The 26,985-nt window shown below is 37.5% G+C and overlaps 1 protein-coding gene across 4 annotated transcripts in view; it reads right to left on the minus strand.

Moving 5' to 3' along the window:
- The window catches only part of LOC105496420 (serine/threonine kinase 4), a 114,107-nt gene that overhangs the window by 55,645 nt on the left and 31,477 nt on the right, over positions 1-26,985 (minus strand). For all 4 annotated transcript variants that reach the window (XM_011766826.2, XM_011766822.3, XM_011766825.3 and 1 more), the window contains 4 exons: positions 22,356-22,523; positions 20,272-20,409; positions 17,056-17,184; positions 16,224-16,410 (listed from right to left, as the gene is read on the minus strand). In XM_011766826.2, coding sequence (XP_011765128.1) covers positions 16,224-16,410; positions 17,056-17,184; positions 20,272-20,409; positions 22,356-22,523 — 622 coding nt within the window. The remainder of the gene's footprint in view (positions 1-16,223; positions 16,411-17,055; positions 17,185-20,271; positions 20,410-22,355; positions 22,524-26,985) is intronic.

Raw genomic sequence — 26,985 nt, forward strand, 5'->3', positions numbered from 1 at the left:
AAGTAGATGAGAAGGTATCTAGAAGATAAAGAACAGCAAGTGTCTCTCTCCAGGCACCCTTGGTCTATGCAATCTTACTTATTTCATGACACTTCCTAGTCCAGTTTCAGGCCAGCCGCCCTACCTCTCAGAACATTTGTTATTTTTCTGACTATCACCATTGCTAAGATCAACAGCAGCCAATCCCATATCTGCCCACATCCACACACTGCCAATGGCTTCCTACTACACTGTTTTCTCCTCACTAATTAAGAATTAAATACATTATTTGCTAGGACCAATCAGCAAGTATATAGTGTTTTGTTTTGTGTGCTCTAGGTATGATGTTAGGTACTTTTCATGCTTGTTTTCATTTTTAAATTAAATTTAAGGCACTACTTCATAATATAGTTCTGCAGGAACTACAACAAAATAAAACTTGTAAAAATGGTGGTGCATTGGATTTGCCAATGAGTCGGGAAACTATGTTCTTTTGCTCAGTCCCCTCCTCTCAGACCACCAAAGGAGAAGACTGGCTCAGAGACAACTCTGCAGCAATCTTACACATAATCCTACACATTAAAAAACAAAAAGTATTCAGAGAACCCCCTAAAGTCAAGCAACTTCAAAAGTGCTGCAAACTGCTGGCATATATAATACACAGTATACTTTTATACAAAATATCTCAACCCGCTGAACAGAATAAAGCTTAGAAACAAAATAAAAAGTCCAAATGGCTATCCGAATAATGGGACAGCTATTTGAGAAAAGATTAAATTGAATCTATATCTCATACCTTAAGCCTGGAAAACTCCAAATGGATAAGAAATCTAATTGCAAAAAATGGAAAACTTTACTACTGAAACAAAACGTGTGAATGCATTTAAAACCTGGTATGGAAAAGGCTTTCCAACTATGATATAAATCCAGATATAATTTTAAAAATGGTTAAAAACCTTTTATGTGAAGAAACCACCACAAATTTTAAGAAATTAATAATCACACACACAAACCTCATAAGCCAAGACAGAAGACAAATGACAAGCAAATACCATTAAAATGGTTTAAAGAATTTTCTTTTTATTTAAAGAAAATTTTAGCCAGGCGTGGTGGCTCACGCCTGTAATCCCAACACTTTGGGAAGCCGAGGAGGATCACCTGAGATCAGGAATTCGAGACCGGCCTGGCCAACATGGTGAAACCCCATCTCTACTAAAAATACAAAAATTAGCTGGGCGCGGTGGCAGGAGCCTGTAATCCCAGCAACTTGGGAGGCTGAGGCGGGAGCATCACTTGAACCCAGGAGGTGGAGGTTGCAGTGAGCCAAGATCATTCCATTGCACTCCAGCCTGGGCAATAGAGTAAGATTCCACCTCAAAAAAAAAAAAAAAAAAGAAAAAGAAAAAAGAAAGAAAGAACATTTTAAGAATTATTTATATGTTAGGGAGATAAGCTCCCAAGACCTTCTTAAATCAAGGGAAAGACAACAGAAGAAAAGAAGAAAACTAAAGACTTGAAAAGATAAAAAACACACAAAGATATCCAACGGGTCCTTAAACATGAAAAAATTGCTGAGCTTCACTCATAATAGGAGAAATTCAAATTAAAACTACTTAGAGGGACCATTTCTTACATTTCAGACTGGCAAAGCTTCAAAAGCTTGAAAACACACTATCTGCTGGCAAGGCTGTGGGGGCACAGGCACTCACACATTGCTGACCTGGAATGCAAAATGGCATAATCCCTGTGAAGGGGATCTGACACTATCTAAATATCAAAATGTGAAATTGGGAAAGGCACAGCAACTTGTTGTGTTGTATTTGAACTGAGGTATTATGACCTCATGATTTACAAAAAAAAAAAAAAAAAAAGACATTTCTGAGCTTTCTTCATCAAAAGGCGTTGGAGCAATGACACTCCAGTACAAATAAGCACGTGTAAGTGGCTCAGATATTGGTTTCCAAATACCATTTCCTACTAAAAGGAACTAGAATTACTTAAGAAAAACAGGTGATTCCAAGTCTAAGGCAGGAAAATTACAAAATGGACCTGAATCTGGAATATTTTTTGTGCCAAAAAAAAAAAAAAAGCCAGCAAGTACTCAAAAACTGATGGGGACATATCAAAAGGATACAGGAGCCACCTTGAAGGGCCCTCACTGGTAAAGTTTGGGACACTCTGAGCATCAAAAAGAATGCACTCAATAAGAGATCAGAGCAATAATCTAAAAGTGAAGGAGGTTTGGGAGAGAAGCGAGAACTCTTCTTTAGAAACATTACTATTTACGTTGGGCACAGTGGTTCACACCCTGTAACCCCAGCACTTTGGGAGGCCAAAAGAGGAGCATCCCTTGAGCTAAGGAATTTGAGACCAGCCTGGGCAACATGTTGAGACCCTGACTCTACTAAAAATAAAAAAAATTAGCCAGGCATGGTGGTACATGTCTGTAGTCCCAGTTACTTGGGAGGCTGGGAGGTCAAGTCTGCAGTGAGCCATGATCATGCAACTGCACTCCAGCCTGGGAGACAGAGTGAGACATGGTCTCAAGAAATAAAAAGGAAAAATCACTCTTTGACCACTTTATTGTGGTAACAAAAAAGAGCATCTCCTTTGTAGGAAATACAAACAAAAGAGGATATCTTCTTTCTTAGGAAATACACACTTAAAATTTGAGAGTAAGCTGCATATATCACACACCCATCTCTCTCTTTTCATTATTTCTGTCACTTGTGTCTATTTATCCATCCATCCATTCATCTTTATATATGCACAGATAAATGACTAAATTGAGTTTATCAATAAAAATGGTGACTTCTGGACAGAAATAACAGGTAATTTAAAACTTTTTCTCCAATGGAATTTACAAAAACCATAAGGGCATCATTCTTGTTTAAAAAGTATTATATCCAACAATATATTTCTATGGTTCTTCATTAATTCCTTTCAGTTGCAATACAGGTGGACTTAAGAAATTGAATCTTTAAACCAAGGATGATGAAACACTAAAGATAACATTTCTGTGGTCTAATTCTAAACCATGTCATAAAAATCAAAGAAATGTCTGTTAAGCGAGAATATAATTTGTCTAACTTCTGTCACCGTTCAGATGAAAAAGTGAGAACATCTGCCTTCCTCATATTTGAGTTCTTCTTTCTTACCAAACCACTTAAAAATTTCTAATTTTTGAAGTTAAAACACCAACTGTTCTTTGTCTCTTTCAACAATGAAAATCCACAAATAAGGAAGTCTATCTAAAATATATTTGCTTTTACCTTCTGATATCAATACCAGGGACCTGATTATACCTGACATTTACTAGAATTCAAATTTCCAAAAACTAAAGTGAAATAAAAAGAGAAGTTTTTTTATCTAATCACATATTTAGATATAAGCTGCAAGTAAAATGCACATATGTATTAGAAATTTAATTATAGCAAAATGTTTAGTTAAAATGTTACATTTATCAGACTGCCAAAAAGCTAAAGTTGATTTTGGAGACAGAAGAATAGAAAAATCCCTCTCCTCAAGTTTTATGTTATGTATATTTTACCACAATAAAAAAAAAAAAGGAAAGTAAATCCCTATTCTGCAGTTCAAAGATTTAGATTCCAGTTCTGACTATATGATCTTGGTAAAACCACAGGTTCCCAATCTGCAAAAAGAAGACACAGGGCTACATTACATCTAATGTTCCCTGAAGCTTTGAAAAGTTCCATGATTTTATGACTTGGCAGTAGCATATGAAAACATATTTATACTCAGTTATTAATAACTATTCAAAAGAAGAAGTTCTTATCTCTAGTAGGATTATGATACTGGATGCCTCTAATCTAAAACATGCTACAACTAGATGTGTACAGGCATAAAGCAAAGACCAAAGTGAAAAGTAGTTGAGACTCAAGAAATATTTTAGTGACAAGAATATCTCTGATTCTTTGGATTTTTTGTTGTTGGTGGTTTAACAGATGGAAGAGGTGGCTCAAACTGTAATAAAGATGTCTAGAGATGCAGATGATAATAATATTTTATGGAACTGAAGTGAAAAATTGAATGAACTGACTGATAGGGGAAGCTATTTTAACTGGCAAGAAACAGCAGACATTCAAAAAGTTAGCTGATCCTTGCATTTAGTTATTCCAGAAATTAAATGCCTCCACCATAATGGTTCTTTCCTTATGTGTGAGAGTGCTTCACCGACATGTTAAGTTTATATGAAGAAGACAGCATTCCTATTGTGAATAACACTGTCATTAAATTGCAGCACCTGTCCTAAGTCTGATTTTATAGACTGATAATAACTCTCAGTAAACAGATTTGCATTCCTATCACAATTAGTAGCTAAGATAAATTATTTTTTTAAATGGCCACAATTTCCTCCTGGTATCTTCATCCTCGCCTTATGCCCTTTCACAATGACTCTGGGCCTGGTTATCTAACCTGCTTTGGTCTTTGAGACAACAGCAAATGTATAGCAAGAAGAGACTTAAAAATTCTTGTGTAGGCTAGGCATGGTGGCTCATGCTTGTAATCCCACCACTTTGGAGGCCAAGGTGGGAGGACTGCTTGAGCCCAGAAGTTCGAGACCGGCCTGGGCAACAGAGCAAGACCTGGTCTCTACAAATAATATTTTTTTTAAAAAAATTAGCTGGGTGTGGTGGCATGCACCTGTGGTCTCAAATATTTGGGAGGTTGAGGCAGGAGGATCACCTGAGCCCAGGAGGTCAAGGCTGCAGTGAACTATGATCACACAACTGCACTCCAGCCTAGGTAACAGAGCAAGACCCTGCCTCAAAAAAAAAAAAAAAAAAAAAAAAAAGTCTTGTACATTTTACCATAATATAAATAAACCTGAGCCTGCTAGATGGTGAAATACTACGTGGAGAGGCCCAAATCAGCCATCCCCCACTGTTATGGCACCAGCTGACCACAGAGCAGAGCTAACCAGCTCAGACTAGAATTGCCTGCCTACCTGAGACCAACCTAACTGCCAACCTACAGAATCATGAATCAAGTTAAATAAAATGGCTATTTTAAACCACTAAATTTTAGGGTGGTTTATAATGCAGCAAAAGCTAACTGATATAGTTTCAGTATCTCTCTCTCTCACACATAAACATACACACACACACACACATACACACACACACGCCTAAACATACACCCCTAAATCTACAAAAACAGTTCTATTATTTGGAAACTTAGGTTCAAATTCAACAAACATTCACTAAATACCTTCTAAATTTCAGGCTTTCTACTAGGTGCTTTTGCATAACGGTCTCATCCAAACTGCATGACCACCATATAAAGCAGAGGAGGAAAAGCCTTACACTTAATAGGCATCTACCAAGTGCCCGAAAATGTACTATTATCACTTAATCCTCAAAGAGTCTTTTGAGATATGTGTTATTATGCCCCTTTTACAAGTGAGAAATTTGCAGAAGATCTCTAAGCTAGTAACCGACAAGGATGGGATTTGAATGCCAAATGTCAGGTTTTAAGTTTAGTGAGCTATATCTCATACTGTATAGTCTCTAAAATCAAAATAAAGATTCTTGACATGTTAGGACTGCCATCAAACTAAGCGCAGAAAGAGTGGGGAAATGTAATTTTCCCAGTAACCTTATCTTTGAACTTTTCTTTCAGTACCCTTTAGCTAGATAGATGATCAAGTGTGCTGGACAGCAGCCTATCAGGTTGAAAAGCATAATCACTCCAAGCTGATGAAAGGCCATGCTGCCCCCCAGGGCTTCAGCTGGCTGTTGGGTTTTTTTGTTTTAACTTGAGCTAGCGTATTTTTCCAGATGTATCCCAAGAAATAAAGATGTTCAGCTGAATGATAATACAAGAAACCTAAAGCCATAGAAAGAATGGACTCAAGAGAGAAATCAAGCTTTGAAAATAACCACATCTTGCTCTGATTCCTTTATCTGATGCAGGAAATGCATGAATTCGTATACTAAGACTGGCCTATTTTTCTTTGTAAGCAGCATTTGTCAAGCTAAACGAACGATCTCTCTAAGCCTACAGACAAAGCAGTGAATTCATAAGCAACTGTATCTTCCATTTATTTTCCTTTGAAAAATGCTAGTAAAAGCAAAAGGAATCAACACCCAAATGTCCATCAGCTAATGAACAGATAAACTAAATGCAGTATATCCATACAGTGGAATACTATTCAGCAACAAAAAGAAATACTGATACATGCTATAACATGGATAAACCTTAAAAACATTATGCAAAATGGAAAAAGCCATTCTCAAAAGGCCACGTTATATGATTCCGTTTACATAAAATGTCCAAAATAGGCAAATCTATAGAGACAGAAAGTAGATTAATGGTTGCCCAGGGATGAGAGGAGAATGAGAATCGCTTCTCGGCCTTTTGGCTAAGATCAAGTGAGAGGAGAATGAGAAGTGACTGCTAAAAGGATTAGTTTTTTTTTAGGGGATGATAAAAATGTCTTGAATTCAATAGTGATTAAAGTTGCAACACCTTCTTAATATCCTAAAAAAACACTGAATTCTGTGCTTTAAAATGGCAAATTTTATGACATATAATTATATCTCAATTTAAAAATAGTGGCCAGGCATGGTGGCTCATGCCTGTAATCCCAGCACTTCAGGTGGCCAAGGCACGAGGATGGCTTGAGGCCACGAGTTCGAGACTAGCCTGAGCAACATAGTGAGACCCTGTCTCTACAAAAAAAAAAATTTTGTTTTAATTAGCCGGGCATAGTGGTGCACACCTGTAGTCCCAACTACTCAGGAGGCTAATGCAGAAGGATCACTTGAGCCCAGTTAAAGACTGCAGTAAGCTATGATCGTGCCAATGCACTTCAGCCTGGGCAACAGACCAAGATCCTGTCTCCAAATTAAAAAAAAAAAAAAAGTAGAACTTTAAAAATTAGATGTAGAACTTCAAAAATTAGATTGTGGTGATGGTTGCACAACTCTGTGAATAAACTAAAAACCATTAAACTGTACACTTTAAATGAATAAATTGTATGGTGTGTAAATTATATGTCAGTAACTCAATTTTTTTTAAGCAGCAAGACACCTTTCCTTTACTATTTGCTCTTATTTCTGGATTCATATGAAGTACAACATAATGCCTGGGTAGTCGTAACTGGGAAGAAGCTTGACCAAAGACTGAAGCCCACTGTTCCACTGGAATGACCATCTACTAGACCTTAAACTTCATGACCTTCAATTTCAAACCTTCATTTTCCAGACTGTCACTAAGTAAACCACAATGGTCAATCTACTATTTCCTTAATTCCTACAATGACTCTTTTCTACTTAAATCGTAATTAATTTTGTGCAAACCAGAGAACTGGGCAGAGCCTGCCTTTTTTTCTCTGTTTCGTGCATGAATGTTGGCAGGAAAAAAGAAAACAAAAAACAAAACAAAACAAAAAACTCTGGTATTCCTGCAAATGTTTTCCTCTGGCTTGGAATAACATGCCTTAATGTACAATTCTTATCACAGGGTTTGTTTTTTTCTAACATTTGTTATGAGTGCGTGGTTTTGGGTTTTGTTTTTGTTACCAGGCACCTAAGTGCTTTACATGTATCAGCTCATTTAATTACACTGGTTACTATCCAAGTAGCTGTGTATGGCCATAAATATTCCTTTGAATGTCCTTTGAAACCACTAAGAATTGTTGGAATCATAAGTTACAAGGTTCCCTGGAGCCCAGAATAACTCTTCCAGTTAAGCAGTTTTGGTAATTGCCTCTATATGAATTGACTTAATTTCTGGGCAATGGTGCTCTAGCTATTTTAATTCTAGTGAACTGAAATATATCAATTCAAAGAGATCTAAATCCAAAATTCAAAGGGTTACTAACTAGAGCAATAGTGGCAGCACATCTAAAAAGATAAAAAAATGTTCACAGGTGAGAATGGTCCACATCTTGGTTCTTTCAAGAATTTCCTAATTGGTCTCATCTTTTACAGTCTTTTGAAACTCCATTTTATCACTTTCCTAGTCAAAGTGTCTTCAGATACCCTATTAACAAGAGAATCAGGTTCAAACTCCTTACTTTGGAATTCAAAGTCTTCCAAAATCCAGTCAACACCCACATCTGCTTCAGCCAACCTGAATACTGAAAACACATTTCTACCTTTCTGACTCTGCACCTGCCTGTAACATCCTTCCCCAGCCTTCCTGCATATCTGAGTCATTGCCTTCCTTTTCACAAATCCTTTAACGCTTTTCTGTACCACTTACCTAGCATTTGTCTTAGTATATCATTACCTTCATATGTAGAGGTCCTTTCTCCTAACTTGCGTCATTATCAAATACTAATATTTGAAGCGTCTAGAGTAATGCTCTATACACATAAGAAATTAGAACAATTAGAACAGTACACATGCCGTAAGTAATACATAATGATAATGACAAATGTCATTTAATTCTTTTTTTTTTTTGAGACGGAGTCTCGCTCTGTCACCCAGGCTGGAGTGCGGTAGCCGGATCTCGGCTCACAGCAAGCTCCGCCTCCCGGGTTCACGCCATTCTGCCTTAGCCTCCCGAGTAGCTGGGACTACAGACGCCCGCCACCTCGCCCGGCTAGTTTTTTGTATTTTTTAGTAGAGACGGGTTTTCACCGTGTTAGCCAGGATGGTCTCGATCTCCTGACCTCGTGATCCGCCCGTCTCGGCCTCCAAAAGTGCTGGGATTACAGGCTTGAGCCACCGAGTCCGGCCGACAAATGTCATTTAATATATAAGTTACTGAGAGCAGTGAATGCCTCATTTGGTTTTCATACTCTACACATTAGTGACACAGTGACTATCTAATAAACGCTTCTTGGTTGGCATTAAATATTCATTTTAACAATAACTGATTCCAAATTGATATTTCTACAGCAAAAACATTTGAAAAGAATCTGCTTTTTCTTCATAGATCCACTTAAATTGATATTTAAAAATGTATCTCCATTTTCTTGCTGAACAAAAGAAGGTCAGAACAGCAAGCTTAGAGCACCAGAGAAATAATATATTCCATTAACTGATGAAGAAAGATTTATCTGCCTCTTAGGCTTAAGGATCAAAGTATATCTTTTGTGATTCACTTTCCTTTGTTCTTCATTACCATTATGCTACCGCCCTCTCTTGAAAAACGTATTTCCCCCATGGCTGTTCTCGGCTCTCCTCTTACCAATATAACTATACTAGAGTAGCTATCTTTCAAAACATATAGGCCTTGAGCCCTTCACCCAAGTTACACTGAGATCTGGTACTTTCATATCCTAAAATGTGGTCTGGCAGGGTGTTCTGAACGAATTTTCAGGCACCAGGAGTCTGTGCTTTTTGGCTCATTCCAAAAGAATCAAGAATGCTAATGGTTTCCAAAGATAAAAGTGGGCCCAACATCTGGATACAATAAGAAAAACTGCACAAACAATTAGGATTTAGTCTCCACTCTGGCAGGACAACCTTGAATTATTTTTGAAACTGTGAGAAAAACCTAAGTACCAAGATGTCTGCTCTTCTATTGTAAATCTCACTCACAAGGGAGCTACTGATAAAATGCACAGTGAACCACAGCAGTTATCTTTTGGGGGTGGAAAAAAATCCAGTCGGTAATAAATGCCACTGTATTAAGATAAGAGGCTGAAACTTTACAAAAGAAGGCTCATGTGTATCTAAAGTCTGGCCCTCTTAAAAATCTGTCATCTTGTATTCTGAGCTATTTAACAGATTCTCAAAACATGTATCATCTTATTGCCAAGGAATTTAAAACACATGGACACACACACACACACACCACCCCCCCCCAACACACAGAGCCTCCTTCTCTCTTCTCTGCATAATGGTAAAATGTTACTGAAACTGACAAGTGACCTTCCCTTAGCTCAACCATGTTCATGAAGCCAGCACTCAGGCATTCTTGGGGTGGCACTTACAAAGCACCATTAATACCAAGAGTAAAAACTAAAAGCATAACTATCAAGAGAAAAGGAATTAGGAAGAAGAAAAGTAGCGCTGGTTGAAGAAATGTTTAGGTCCTATGAAAAAAACACTGTCATACATTAAAAGACTTATTATAATACCTACGATTTTTGAGCATTTACACACTAAATATTTTACACATACAATCTCATATCATCTTGACAAAACTACAAAATAGGAACTTTGGTGCCCCATTTTTTTAGACCAGGAAACTGAGGTTCAAAAAAGAAAGAACTTGACCAAGGTGACATAGTCTGTAAGACCCTCAGCGAGGTTTCAAGTCAAAGACTCTGATGCTATAAATCAATGTTCACTCCACTACTCCTTTGTCCTTCTCTTGCCCTTACTCAAAGATAGGGTTCCAACAAAATCAAATGTTTCCAGCTTTAGTTTTGGGGTGCACAACTGCACTAACGCTGTCTGAAACTCTCATATGATGCTGACTGTGAGTGGCAAGCATACACCAACACAATCCTCTGATGATAGTTGTTTAAATCCTGAAGGGATCAGAAGTTGGACAGTAAGGCTACTGTGGTAAAAGAAGTGTTAAAATACTTGCAGTACTTTATGTCCTAATTACTGTACTTGCAAATGCCATAATCTGAGTCAGAGAGAATAAGACAGATAACACACAAGGGAGACAATGTTCTAACAACCCCTTTCAAACAGAAGATGGAAAGCAAATAGGCTCTGAGTCAAGAATTTCTATCTTATGCAGCTCTGAAATTAGTATCAGAAGTTTGGTGTTGAAGTAAAATCATCTTGACAACAGCCTAGCCTTTCACCTGATTTCAACATGAGGAAACTCACAGCAACAATAGATGCCTTCATGAAACAGGACATTCTGAGGAGCTATAAACACATAATGTTTTTACCACATAATACTATCTCAGTAATTTAACTAAAACATGTTTCTGAGTTGCCCTAACTCAATTATGTCATTATGCTTTAAAATTCTATTTCAAAGAGATTAATGTGGCTGTTGCTCTAGGAGAAAAATTAGAATCTTATGCACTAAGCACAAGTTTTAAAGAGGAATCATCACCTCACTCCCTTCAATTCACTGAATCTAATCTGAAGGCTTGGTCAGGAGAAACATTCTTTGAATTAGTCGTCCAAGTTCTGCCTCCCATTGACCTATTAAGCCTGGAGATAAGGAGGGGTGACCAGGGCTATGCATCTCTTGGGAATGTGGTAAGGACAAGAAAACCATGACATTATCGCCAATGAATCCTGAGAGGAAGAACCGCCGCATGTCAAATCTTTAGTGGATGAGTACATGTTATTACAAGCGCCATCCTTTGGCTTGTCATTTCCTCACAAGGGGCAAAAGCATTTAACTGCTAAACTACAAATCTGTGCAAATCAAGCTACTTCAGTCGCTCCAAAATGTTTTTGTTATCTCTGCCTCTAAAAAAAAATTTTCTTTTTTGCTCTCAAACATATAATTGACTTTTTAAATATTTAATAACGTCGTGAAAGCTTTTCTTTCTATGTCAAGTATAAAATTAATCCTTTTCATTTTATTTTATTTTATTTTATTTTATTTTATTTTGAGACAGAGTCTTGCTCTGTCACCCAAGCTGGAGTGCAGTGGTACGATCTTGGCTCACTGCAACCTCCGCCACCCGGATTCAAGCAATTCTCCTGCCTCAGCTTCCTTAGTAGCTGGGATTACAGGTGCGCACCACTACGTCCAGCTAATTTTTTGTACTTTTAGTAGAGATGGGGTTTCGCCATGCTGGTCAGGCTGGTCGTGAGCTCCTGACCTCAAGTGATATACCCACCTTGGCCTCCCAAAGTGCTGAGATTACAGGCATGAGCCACCGCATCCCGGACCCTTTTCATTTTAGCTCTAAATATTAACACCCTATTTCATAATGATCAAATAAAATGGAAGAAATTCTTCTCCTTTAAAAACAAAATGGTTACCTGAAAACAGATAATGGTGAAACTATTTTTCTGCATATTAAGATAAAAGAGAAAATATATAACAATATAAAACAGAAAATATGTAAAATTTTCCATCATTTTCACAGTACTACCAATTGTATTCAGTGCCACCAATATATTACTTTGGATGACATATGTTAGTAATACCAAAATTAACAAAACCCACAACCACACAGTGACAATTTTAACAATTTAACAATTTTCACAAATCTCCTTCAGAAGCTAAAAGATCAAGTACCAAAAATTGGTAAAGAATAGACAAATGAAAGACAATTAGCAACTGATTACTAATTATATAGATTCCTGCACCAAACAATTAGAAAATACATTCTTTCTAAGACACACAAAGCACATTTAACAAAAATTAATAACGTTAGGCCACAAATGTCTCAAAAAGTAACAAAGAATTGATATAACATAGACCACATTCTTCAACCACAATTCTATAAATTAAAATTTTTAAATAAGCAGTTTTAAAAAATCATACATTTGCTATTAAAAAACACTTTTGAATAACTCATGGGTTAAAAAATAAATGTGCATAGCACAAGCACTACACACTGGAAAAAAATATGTACAATATACCACATATGAAAATGTATGGAATACAGCTAAAACAGAACTAAGATAAAAAGTTACAATGTTGATTAAATGTATTAGCAAGCAAGAAAATTAAAAAGCTAATTATTCAAATTTTAAAAAACTATAAAATAACATCAATTAAATAATTTTTTTTTTTTTAATAAAACCTCTTAAACTAAAAACAGACCAAAACTTATTTAGCCTGTTAAGGAGTATTGACCAAATTCTGCTGCAAAATCAGACTCGATGGTAAAAAACTCCAAAAATTTTCTTTAAAATGAGCAACAAGACAAGAAGGTCCACTACCAGCTCTACTATGCAACACTGTATTGGAGGTCTTAATAAGAAAAAAAACCTTAGCCAGGCTTGGTGGTTCACACCTGTAATCCCAGTACTTTGGGAGGTTGAGGAAGGAGGATTACTTACACCCAGGAGTTCCAGACCAGCCTGGGCAACATAGGGAGATCCCATCTCTACCAAAAAAAAAAAAAAATCACGGGTGTGGTGGCACATGCCTGTGGTCCCAGCTACTCAGGTGGCTGAGTCAGGAGGATTGCTTGGCCCCAGGAATTCAAGGCTGCAGTGAGCTAGGATCGTGCCACTGCATTCCAGAGTAAGACAGTGTCTCAAAAAAAAAAAAAATTATATATAAAGATCAAAAGGAAAAACTATAATCATAATTCACAGACAATAAGAGTGTCTCAATTTTTTTAAAAAGGAAATCACCAGAAAGAATAAAACAGTCCATAAATATGTATACTAGTTGTCTATAGAAGAAAAATGTTAGAAATAAAGGTTTTTTAAACTACGTCATTTGTAATAGCAACAAATAAGTATCTAAAAATAAACTTAACGAAAAGCTCTAAAACATCTTCATGGGTACAATTATAAAATTATCTAAGAATATGAAAGATAGATCAAACAGATCGAAAGATAAATAAACCATGTTCATGCACAGAAAGAATTAACATACAGATGGCAATTCTGCCTAATTAATCTATATATCCAATGCAATTAAGTCAAAATTCCAGTAGTATTTTATAAAATTTGATATACTGATCCTAAAATTTATATGGGAGAGGCTGGGTGCAGCGGCTCACGCCTGTAATCCCAGCCTTTTGGGAGGCCGAGGTGGGGGGATCTCGAGGTCAGGAGATCAAGACTATCCTGGCCAACACGGTGAAACCCCATCTCTACTAAAATACAAAACATTAGCCAGGCATGGTGGCATGCGCCTGTAGTGCCAGCTATTCAGGAGGCTGCAGCAGGGGAATCACTTGAACCCAGGAGGCAGAGGTTACAGTGAGCTGAGATTGCCCCACTGCACTCTAGCCTGGTGATAGAGCAAGACTCCATCTTAAAAAAAAAAAAAAAATTTATATGGGAGAATAGTGATATAAATTTCAAGAAGTAATCTGTGATGAAAAGAAAAATAAGAAGGGGATGGGAAATCTATTATAGATAAATGGTCAAAGAAGGACTGAGAAGGTGACAGGATCAAAGACCTGGATAGAGGGAGGAAGCAAGTCTTTCAGATGGAAAAATAAAACAGACTACTAGAGCTCATATTGTAAATAAAAACAAATTCCTGATATATATCAGGAATATATATACTTTTACTGTAATTTACTGTAACATAAGCCTTAGTCCTGGCTCCCAACAACTTGACTTAAAATATATATATATGTATGTGTATATATATATATTTTTAAGTCAGTTCTACACAAGAACTTTCAAGTCAGTTCTACTAAGAATTACTAGGTTTTTAAAAAATTTATTCAATTATTCAAGTAAGGCCATTTTAGCTGATTACAGTTTCAAAACTATATGCATGGTACCATGTTACAGAAAAAGAACACCAATTGTGTCAAGTCCACTGAGAAATCTGGGAAGGGAGAGAAAAAGTGACTATTTTGAGATGTTTTAGCTGACTTCTTAATTGAACTTTGCCAAGTATGAGGTATCCAATCTCCCAACTAAATAAAATAAAGACATTGCCCTAATATCACTGTGGTTACTTAAAATACACTTAAAAATGAATAAATAATGGTCTTGTTCTAGCATAAAGCCTACCTTTATATACAGGGCATTTGTGAACTCAAATGGGAACACAATTTTAACCCATTAACTTAATACAGAGCTCCCTCTGCTGGCCCAGAGAATGCACAGTGATCCTAACGCTGACAAAGACCCTCTCATGTCACTTCAATTTCAATAATGTGTCCTGCCGTTCGGGGAAAAAAAAATCTCACCCAAAATACCACTGATGTCATAGCATGTCCTATAAATTAGGACTTTGAAGTCTCCATTACCTTAAGAATCTTTTTTTCCCCTTCCTCCTCTCTCCGTTTTTTATGGCCTTAAAAATGAATACTTTTACAGAGTGTTTACTATTTGCTTTTTGGTGAAGTGGGCTGAAATAAGATGGGCAGTGAGTTGATCACTGCTGAAGCTGAGTGATATAGGTCCACAGGAGTCATGATATTATTGTGTAATTGTATGTATGTTTTAATTTTCCAAATTTAAGTAACTCCTAAAACAATAAGGAATTTTTTTAAATCTCAAAATAAGTGGCAAATCTGTCAAATCTGTAATCCAAAAGGGAGAATTACAAAACCTGCAAAAGACTGTCTGTGAACAAATTTTATTTAATGTTACTCAGACTGTGACTGCTTAGGTTTTTAAATAGTTCTCTTCATGATTATAATAAAAGATGCATGTTTCTCATTAGACATGCTAAAACTATCCAAGTTCAGAAACTGGAAAGAATAAACAACTCACTGAATTAGCATTTGAATTATGAAAATCACATTTGGAAAAAAATTAATTCTTTGAATAAAAATGGGCACAATTTCCCTAACACGTGCATACACAACACATGCTAACAGGTCGGCCTAGTTGTATTGCACAGTGATTATAATCATCTACATAATTAAACCCCTTAAGACAAGCAGATGATTTAGCACTCAGAGTCAATGAAAAGAACCAGAGGTCAGTAACTCATTACTGCAAAATGAACATACTTTTAAAACAGAAGAGGAGGAGAAGGGCAATCTAGTACATGGCATTTAGTTGATAATTTGTATATCACCAAACATGGGATTTCTAGGGTGCCTTAATCTTGAGTTTAGGGGATGAAACATAAAGCACCACAAGCACTGAATGACACAAGAATTTCACTCTAAGATAGGAGCTGAACACAAGGTGTTAGGCCTAGTTACAGGCAAAAAAGGATCAGCCAGATATGGAAAGAAGCAGAGATGAGTTTAAAGTAGAAGAAACTGGATGGAACTTTTCAACTTGTCCAGTCATCTTTCATTGACTGACAGTGTTGGTAAACTTGCATTAGACCCAAACTGTCATGAAAATAAACTGAAGATGTATGTACAGTAAATAACTCAGAATGTCATTACACCTTGATAGGAATTATGCATCAAACAATGCATGTGCTTCCAAAGATCAAGGTAAGGAAGGAAAATAATGACAACATTCAATGAGAAAATGGCTGTTCTGGTTCAAAAGCAAAATCCTTTCTCACTGTTGATGCTTTCTTGACTTTGACTCCACAGGTCAGCTTTCCCCCTCCCCAAACCTCCTGCCCCCATTGCAAACCTCCAAGTTTTCTACTCCTTTGGTTGTGACAAAAGAAAGAACTCAAAGCTAAGCCTGCATAAACCATGAGAATCTGTCTTCTCTGAAATATGTATGCTTGATCTGAGAAGTCAGTGGATTTACTTAGATAAGCCTTACTTTTCATAGTTCCTTCCTCTTCCTCATCCTCTGTATTGATCACCATGGTGCCCAGCTGTGATGGCAACGTGTCATCGTGCTCAATCATAGTATTGGCTCCATCAGTCATGGTGCTGGCTACTCGGACAGTGCCCATCTCATCACCCACTGCTCGAACCATTGTGCCAGAATCCATTTCATCCTCTTCCTGTGAACAGATACAATCTCAAATTGGGGCTAATTTGACAAAAGACTCTGAGTTTTCTGAATAGCTACTACTTAGTGAAAATATTTCGACATTTAACACTTACTCAGGTCCTAAACTCACCTTCCAGAAATGAAAGCACTGTTACTTAAGCAAAGATGACAAACTTATCCACATGATAATAAGCTTTGTATCTAACCCTAAAGGAATTCTTCCTCCACTCTTCTTAATAGAGTTTTGCAACATAGATCTAAGAAACTCATGTGAACATCTTTGGAATCTCAGGGTTGTGAGGAAGTCTATAAATGTAAAAGCTACATGTTAAGTATGGATCCCAGATTCCCTAAAAGGATATGAAAAGCCAAATCCCAGACCTGAGCATTCTCTCTCTAAATAAAAAGTTAAATTGAGTAAAAGATGGGGGGGCAAAAGAGTGAAATTTGAAGGTGTTTTATAGGAAGCACTGGGAGAAGAACAAGTACAGATACAGCAACCCTCTAGCATGAGTTGGTCCAGGTTAGGACATAGCTATGCTGGAAGTCTCCAGCTCCAAGTTGATCCAATACCTCCTACTCATCTTACCTGGTTTGGCAATCATAAAATAACAAGCATCAATGCCTGAGGCCCACAGCAATGGCTGCCACTCACTGAGTTTTCTTCATCGTCCTGGTCCACTTCCCGCTGCTGGGATTCCTGGCGTTTCAGTTTCACATCCATGGCTTCATTAATTAAGTCTCGCAGTATTGACACTCCTTTGGCACTCTTGACAAATGGGTGCTTAAAGAATAAAGTAAAAAATACTGTGGACAATTTATATGGTGACAGTGCCAAAACAGTACCTAGAATACAGTAGGTACTGGATAACATGTGTTGAATCAATCAATGAATCTGATCTTTCTCTTTGTGCTTTGGACAACAGCTAAACCACACTCCCTTTATAACTCTGAGCAGAGCAAATTCAGTCTTTGCCCATCTTTTTCAGCCTGGCTGAAATGCCTATGCCATTTCTCTCTGTCAAATCTAGCGATTCTCAATAGGGAGTATCATCTCCTGGAGGAAGTTGTGTAAACATGTTGGGAACATGTTATAGCTGTCACAATGTTTGGTGAGCACAAATGGCATGGGACACTAGCAATTCTGCAAAGTACAGAACTGTCCTGTACAACAAGGAACTGTGGCAGATTCTGCACATCTTTCAAATGTCTCAGGTTGTGTACACACCTTAGTAGATAATACCAAAAAAATGTTTTCAAGAGATATGCAAAAAGGCCAGTGATTTGGGAGGTGATTTTAGAGAGGGGAGCTTAATGGAATGAAGAAATTATTTAGAAATCACTGAAAAATCTACTCATCTGACTTGTTCTACAGTAGCATTTCCAACTACACATTTAGGTAAAAAGGATTTTAGTGCAAAAATGCAGTTGCTACAGAAATACTAAACTGATCATATATATGTAACAGATTTTGACCCAAATATTATTCAATCACCAAAGATACTTGAAACAAAGGGATATTGTTCAATTTCATTAATAAAAATTGCTTTATAAGTTTTTAATATTAATACCATCATATGTTTTTATTATTTGTATTTGTAGCACGTGGTAAGAAATCTATGCTGTGAAAGTTACACATGGAAATTCTTTTTGGGGAATTGCCTATTGTCTTCCAAACTTACTCTAGTATTGTCCCCATTGTTTCTTGGCAATCCATTCTCTGTTCTCCATCACCCATCAAAGGATACAAGTTCCAAGTAAGAACTCCAGAGATGTAAAGTATACCTCAAAATGTGGTCAGATTGCAATACAGGAGATACATTTCCATGACATTTTGTCACTACCCCATCCAGGTAGGAAAAGAATTTGGCAATCCACTTAGAAATAAGACCCAGCTCATTTGCAATAATATCATATTGCTTTGTTCTTTCCACTTGGAAAAGCTACAAGATCATATCCCACCTTCTGTAATCAGAGACAAATAAATCTGGCCTGTTATTATTTAACATCAGTTTCATGCTAGTGTCCATTCATTCTTTTTACTGTATTTCTTAAATGGCATAGTTTCTGATTTTCTTTCTTTTTTTTTTTTTTGAGATGGAGTCTTGCTCTGTTGCCCAGGCTAGAGTGCAGTGGCACAATCTCAGCTCACTGTAACCTCTGCCTCCCAGGTTCAAGTGCTTCTCCTGCCTCAGCCTCCTGCTGGGATTACAGGCATGTGCCACCATGCCCAGCTAATTTTTGTATTTTTTTAGGAGAGATGGGGATTCACCATGTTGGCCACGCTGGTCTTGATCTCCTGACCTCAAGTGATCCGCCTGCCTCAGCCTCCCAAAGTGCTGGAATTACAGGCATGAGCCACTGTGCCTGGCTAGTTTCTGATTTTCTTACAGCTCTTAAATCTAAACTCATTCATGATGCCAGGCACAGGTATCTATTTCATTATGTCTGCAAACTGGGTCAGGCAGAATTATTTGCAAATTGAAAGTCATATTATTTCATTATAAATTATCTTTATTTTTCTCCATCACATCACAGACAATATTGATTCTTTTTAAATTACAGGCATAAAAAGGTTTTATTATATGTGAGTTTCATTCCAAAAAAGTAATGAGAGTTTTTAAATATACACATTGTTATAAAAATGGGGCACTGGGTCTGAAATGGCTGCAAATGATTGGCCTAGCCCAATTATAATAGCTGATATTTATCAAGTTCATACCATACTGTCTTCAGTACATGTGAACATTGTTCAAAGTAACACACATTATATCATTTAATCACCTCAACACATGAGGCAGGTACTGTATCCCCATTTTATAGATCACAAAACTAAAAGAACAGAGAGGTTAAGTTACTTGCCCAAGATCAAAAAGCTAGTAAATTGGGAGCCAGGATTCAAACCTGGGCAATCTGACCAGGATCCAAGCTCCTAACCACTAAGCATACTGTCTGCCACATCCCTGCCACCTATCCTTCTAGGGCCAGGCCTAGAAGCTACCTACTCCAGGAAAGCACTTTTTGCATCTCCAGTCCAAAGAGGCCTTCTCCCACCCTGAACTACAACAGTACCCACCACTGATCTTAATTCTTTGTCAGACTCAGGTAGACTTGATGGTACCCCTGCTTTGGAATAAAAAAGACTCAAGTTCTAACACTGACTGTGCTATTTACCAGCTGAGTGACCCTAAATGAATAAACTTCCCTAAGCTTCCATTTTCTTCATCTATAAAACTGAACTAATACCCACCCTTCACAGGGTCTATGTAATGATTAAATGGCCCATGTGCAAAGTATGTGGCACATAGCAGGCACTCACTAAATGTCAATTCCCTTTCTCTAATCCCATACTACCCTGTATTTTCTTGCATTATTGTCTTGTTCGATGATTTAACATTATTTTCCATGTCTTTTCCACTCAAATAGATTTGAACCTCCCTAGAGGCAGGCAATGTCTTAAACTTCTTTTACTTTGTTTTTTGAGATAGCATCTCACTCTGTTGCTCACGCTGGAATGCAGCAGTGCAATCATGCCTCACTGCAGGCTCAACCTCCTGGGATCAAGAGATTCTCCCACCTCCCACCTCAGCCTTCCAGGTAGCTGGAACTACAGGCATATGCCACCACACCTGGCTAATTTTTTGCATTCTTTTTGTAGAGATATAGTTTCACCATGCTGGCTGGCCTCCAACTCCTGGGCTCAAGGAATATACCTGCATCAGCCTCCCAAAGTACTAGGATTACAGGCGTGAGCCACTGCACCCAGCCTGCCTTATACTTCCTTACTGTCTCCACGTAGGTGACCTCATGGCATCTTTTGGTCAGTGTGTAAATGAAATGGAGCGAGGCGGCATCAGAGGGTGATTCATACCTGCAGGAGCTGAGTGGCTGTGGCTCTCTGCTCAGGACTCTTTACAAGACACTGTTTCACAAAATCTGTAAAGTTATCTGACCACAGCTCTGGTTTTCGGAATGTGGGAGGAGGATTTGTAGGAATCATGAAGATTGCCTGGTTAGAACAAACAAACAAGCAAAAAGATCTGATAAAATAAAAGTAATGCTCCAATAAAAAAAAAAATACATCTGGAATTACATTTGAAGCTTAGTAAATAATTTTTCACTTATCCACTGAGAAGCTCACCCAAATTCCAACAGAAGTCTAAGCATTTGCAAGTACAAAGCCTGACGGTTAAAGAACCTGATATATCTCCCTCTCTCCTTTTCCCTCTCTCATATATGGGTCTTGTTCCCTAAAACTCACAACATCGATCAAGCTTTATTATTATTATTATTTTGGTAACCGCAGTACATTGCCTTTTAAAGTAGAAAGGTGAGGCAGAAGAGTATCTACATCCTCAAGATAACCCTGGCCCCATGGCTGTCAAGTTTCCCTGCCTCTTAAAAGTTATTACCACCCCCAGATGTCAGCAGCAACTACACAATAAAGTCATTAACCAGAAGTCCCAAAAATCACAATGGGGTCATTAACTTCCAAACTAAGCTAAATCAACGTATGTGTGAGGGGGAAAAATTAAAAATTGGCCCACTATGTTGCAGTTACATTCTACTGTTTCCAAAAATAAGACTATTATTTATTAAATTTCCAATTTTAAAAAAGCTACGTTTTTTGAAAAGTAAAACACTATACAAATAAGCAGCTTAAATTATATTATTTAAATCTAAAATTGTAACTAGTAAATCTCCTCGCTCCTTCTCCCAAAAAAGAGGGAGGACTTATCTTGGGAACATGAATTTTTGTAACTCTCTTAATAGGAGAATTAATTAATCAGAGAAGAGGAAGAGCTGGGGTAGGGAAGGATGGAGAGGACCACAGAGCCCCTGAGGAAGGCAGGGTTGGGGGCGGGTGTTACAACAGTGCTGTGATGAAGGGTTCTGGGACAGTTAAGCCTGGGAACTGCTTAGGGTGTCAGCACTGGAAGAGCTTCACTGGAGATGCATTCCATGGGCCCTTAACATTCTAGAAGGAGATAGAGGTTGGAGAGTACACAGTCTCCAGATGAAGAGAATCTGGGGATCTACAAGCCAGAACTTATAAATTCAAACACCTATAGGGGCCAGGCAGAAGCAAGACAAAAAAATGAACAAGGCTGGGTTTCAGTGACATGAGTTCAAAAATACAGTTTGCTTTCTTCTTAACACTACTATAAGAAAAACATTAGAGAAATACTGTAATAAGTGGCAGCTGATACTTGGTGACACAACGGGGAATCATGGAGACTGATAAAGTAGAAAGTTCATACTCTGTATAAAGGAGACAACCACTACTCAGCTCCAGTGAGAATGCTGACATGGTAAAAAGTGGTTGTCCAAACTATTCAGAGTGAGTGAGTGAGAGTGTGTGTGTGTGTGTGTGAGAGAGAGAGAGAGTGTAGCGCAAATCAAACTAAGCATTTCTATGGCCTACGTCCTGCCAGAGGGCTATCAATATACAACCTCTGGAATGGAGAGGGGTAGAACACACTTAATGACTACAACTAGAGTCAGTAGAGGTATATCATCTATAGTGACACGAATTACACATAATTCATTTATTGTTTGCAACCTAATCAAGTAAGCCATCGAACTAATTTTTTTTTTTTTTTTTTTTTTTGAGAGTCTCACTCTCTTGTCCAGGCTAGAGTGCAATGTCACGATCTCGGCTCACTGCAACCTCTGCCTCCGGAGTTCAAGAGATTCTCATGCCTTAGCCTCCCAAGCAGCTGGGATTACAGGCACAAGCCACCACACCCAGCTAATTTTTGTATTTTTAGTAGAGACAGGGTTTCACCATGTTGGCCAGGCTGGTCTTAAACTCCTGACCTCAGGTGATCCATCCACCTCAGCCTCCCAAAGTGCTGGGATTACAGGTGTGAGCCACAACGCCTGGCTTGAACTTAACTTTTTAATGATGATCAGTAACTAACCACGCCACTGGCTTTCTGTCTACTTCCTTACCCTCATTGGATGGATATCAGCATAAGGGGGCTTTCCTTCAGCCATTTCTATGGCAGTTATTCCCAGGGACCAGATATCTGCTACACAGTTGTATCCAATTTCCTGAATCACTTCTGGAGCCATCCAAAATGGTGTTCCTATCACTGTATTCCGCTTGGCCATGGTATCCTAAAATAGAAAGGGAGAGAGACTGACACTAAGCTTAAAACTACCGAGATGTCTACAGAAAAAAAAAAGAAGAAAAAAAAACTATTGAGAAAAAGAGGCTTTTCCAACAATAAAAAAATGCCTTGTACTTGAAATACATATAAAAACTATACTCCGAGCATGATTAAGCAGGCATAGAAGAAATTCAAATGACAAAGAAACACAAAAAGATTCTCAATTATTAAAACACAAACTAAGATTGACAAAAAATTTTAAATTAATAATGCTGATAATAGCATAGAAAATCAGGCACTGAAATACAATGTTACTGCAGTATAAATTGGTACATTTTAGTACGTAAGCTGGCAATATTTATTCAACTTTTAAATATTCACATCCTTTGATCCAAATCTATTTCTTGAAACCTATCTTATGTTCAAGTATTCCAAACTATATGCACAAAGACTGTAGAAATGTCTGTAATGGGGGGATGAGGAGGAAAAGGAAACAACTCAAATGACCATCAAAATATAAGAAGTTAAATATAATAAATAACCATATACTGAAACATCACATTAAAAAGAAAAAAAATGAAGATATATACCTTTTCCTAGCATGGAAAAAATGCACAACATACATTATTACAAAGCAAAAAAAAGTTGTAAAATTATATGTAATATAGCCCTGTTTTTGTAAAAGGAATATATATATAATAATGATGATCATAACAATAATAAAACAATTACCAGTAATAAGAAATGTTGTTATATCATAGTACAAAAAATCTGGAGTAATACATACTAAACTATTAATAATAGTTATATCTAGTAGGCAGAACCACTAAAGGTTTTTACCCTCTATCCTGTATACATCTGTAACATTCTGAAAGTTTACATGAGCATACATATGCAGTAAAAAAATTTAAAAATTGATACATAAAAAATAATATACAAAATATCTTAGTTTGTGGCCTAAAGAAGAATATGTGGATATAGTACACATTACAGCAAATAACCACTTGCATACTTTCTCAGGATAGCATGGCCCTACTGAAAGAGAACCTCCCTACAGTTCCTATGCTTTAGCAAAAGAAGGAATTTTTTTTTTTTTTTTTTTTTTTTTTTTTGAGAAAGAGTTTTGATCTTTTGCCCAGGCTAGAGTGAAGAGGCACAATCTCGGCTCACTGCAACCTCCGCCCCTGGGGTTCAAGCAACTCTCCAGACTCAGCCTCCTATGTAGCTGGGATTATAGGCACCCACCACCATGCCCAACTAATTTTTGTATTTTTAGTAGAGACAAGGTCTCACTACGTTGGCCAGGCTGGTCTCGAACTCCTGACGTCAGGTGATCCACCTGCCTTGGCCTCCCAAAGGGGATTACAGGCATGAGCCACCACGGCCAGCAAAAGAAGGATTTTTAAACAGAACTAAATACAAGAAAGGATTTCCAATCATGATCACTGATATTCCTTCTGAAATGCCTGTGACTTAGGTTACGCCAGTCAGAAGCAAATGACAGGTCATTTAAATCAATCTCATTGTCAGTCCTACGTAAAAAATTAACACAGGAACTAACTTACTGCTTAGTCATTTCCTTAGCTCTGAAACTTCAAATTTGCAGGGGTGTTTTCAAATGGTGGCAAAGTTGTTTTCACTGGATTATTTCAATTAGAAATGGTTACTTGCATAGCTAGAAAGTTTTTGAAAATTATTAAGAGTAATGATTGTACACTAACCCCACTTAGATTTGTATTATAAAGTTATATTAGTACAATAGCATAGCAATAAAAAATATAAAGTTCGGAAGTTGACTATGGCATATGTGTGTGTATATATATGTGAGTGTGTGTGTATATATATATCATATATATGTGCTATATAAAACTTGTTATATATATGCACACATATACATGTTATATATATATAGCACACATATATAATATGATTTATGATTAAAATGTCATTTAAAATCAGCAAGCAAAGAACAGATTATGAAAAAAAAGCACTGGGAATCTAGTTAGTCATTTGTAGAACTCTACACTTAAATGCCTACCTTATACTTTCACCAAAATAAGCTCAAATAAGTTGAAATTTTAAACATAAAAAACAAAGCCCAAAGAATACTTTAAAAAAGTACATTAGATGGCCAGGCATGGTGGCTCACGCCTATAATCCCAGCACTTTGGGAGGCAGAGGCGGGCAGATTGCCTGACCTCAGGAGTTTGAAACCAGCCTGGGCAACATAGCAAAATCCCATCTCTACTAAAAGTACAAAAAATTAGCCGGGTGTGGTAGCAGGCACCTGTAATCCCAGCTACTCGGGAGGCTGAAGCACGAGAATCGCTTGAACCCGGGAGGCAGAGGTTACAGTGAACCAAGATTGCACTACTGTCCTCTAGCCTGGGTGTCAGAGCAAGACTGTCGCAAAAAAAAAAAAAAAAAAAAAAGTACATTAGCCAGGCATGATGGCGCACGCCTGTAGTCCTAGCTGCTTGGGAGGCTAAGGTGGGAGGATCACTTGAGCCCAGAAGTTCAAGATTATAGAGAGCTACAATCATGCCACTGCACTCTAGCCTGGGCAACAGAGCAGGGGTGGTGGCTCATACCTCTAATCCCAATACTTTGGGAGGCTGAGGCAGGAGTTCCAGAATAGCTTGGGTAAAACAGGGAGAGCCCATCTCTACAAAAAAATTTAAAACTTTAACTGGGCGAAGTGGCACACACCTGTAGTCCTAGCTACTTGGGAGCCTGAAGCAAGAGGATCGCTTAGGCCCAGGAGTTTAAGACCAAAATGAGCTATGAACATGCCACTGTACTCCAGCCTGGGTGCCAGGGCAAGACCTTGTCACAAAAATACAAAATAAAATAATAATAAAAAAAACTATAGATAAATTGTTCTATAATGTTAAGGAGAAAAAGGTTTTTTAAGCATGACATTAAAGACAGAAACCATAAGATAAAAGGTAGATGGATTTTTCTGTACAAAATTTGGAAACTTATGTAGTATGTTTTTTAAAAAGCCATAATCAAAATTAAAAGACAACTAGTAAACTAGAAGATATTTCAGCATGTAAAAAAAAGGAGTAACAATTTTAACAAATTTTTTTAGTTTTGGTTTATCTTTTTTAATAGATTTATTTAAAAGATGCAACACTCAGTCAGGCACAATGGCTCAAACCTATAATCCCAGCACTTTGGCATGCCAAGGGGGGCAGATTGCTTGAGCTTAGGAGTTTGAGACCACCCTGGGCAACATGGTGAAACCATGTCTCTACAAAAACTACTAAAAATTAGCTGGGGGTGGTGGTGTGTGTCTGTAGTCCCAGCTACCCAGGAGGCCAAGGTGGGGGGATCACCTGAGCCTGGTGGTTGAGGCTGCAGTGAGCCGTGATCATGTCACTGCACTCCAGGCTGGGTGACAGAGCAAGAACCTGTCCCCAAAAAAAAAAAAAAAAAAAAAGGTCCAACATTCAATTAGGAAAACTGACACACACAAAAATGAACATTTACAAACAAATTGTTATAAATGGCCAATAATCAAATGCAAAAATATGTGAATTGCTTTGAGAAATAACAAGAAAGATACAAGTTACTGCCCATTCAGCATTAGCAAATATGAAGGGAAAAGAGCACATTTATATACTGAAGTTGGAAACTGAAATTGTTCACTTCTAGAAGAAATTCAGCACTATGCATCAAAAGCACTTTGCCAATATACATTCATCTATTTTCTGACCCAGATTCCAATGTAAAGAAATTATCCTAAGGATTTACTCAAGGAAATGCTGCAAAATTTAGTTGCAGGAATGTTAATCACAGAATTTATGCTTATAGTGGTGGGAAAACTAAGCAACCTTAATGGGTACCCAACGTCCAACTGTAGGGAAAGAGTTAAATAAATCATGCTATATCCATACAATGAAATACCCATGTTGCCACCAGAAATAATATTACAGAGTCTTGGGTAAAGATGACAGCTTGAGCAAATACATTTTACTTTCACTCTCTCTCAAAACTCACTCAAAAAGATACTAAAAAGATTGTTTTTTAAGAATAAATCTAGAAGAAGAAAAAAACAAAGGGGAAAACAACGACAGCCACAAAATTTTAAAAGCTGGAGAGCAGATGGCCCAGTAGTAACTAACTAAACACACTATAAGATGGAATCCTGAGTCAGTCGCCAGGAAAAGTAGGAAACAACCTGATTTTAACACCAACCCCTCCAAAAGGCTTAGAAATTGGTGGCATCAGGTAGAGAAAAGAGGGGTGAAAACGGACATCCAAATAGGAAGCCTGGGTTGAAAGAGTTAAGAAGCAGCTAAGCACCCTAAACCCTCCTCTCCCATCAAGCAATTAGTGGGTTTCCCTCGCCCCACCCTGGCATTAGACTGGAGGTGTACTCTCTGGGGAGGGAAACCGAGGATCTCTAGACTACAGAGAGTGTGGGTGGTGTTGTGAATCAGGAACATTAAATGAGCATTAAC

This window comes from Macaca nemestrina, chromosome 15 (genome assembly GCF_043159975.1).
Source record: "Macaca nemestrina isolate mMacNem1 chromosome 15, mMacNem.hap1, whole genome shotgun sequence".
NCBI lineage: Eukaryota > Metazoa > Chordata > Mammalia > Primates > Cercopithecidae > Macaca > Macaca nemestrina.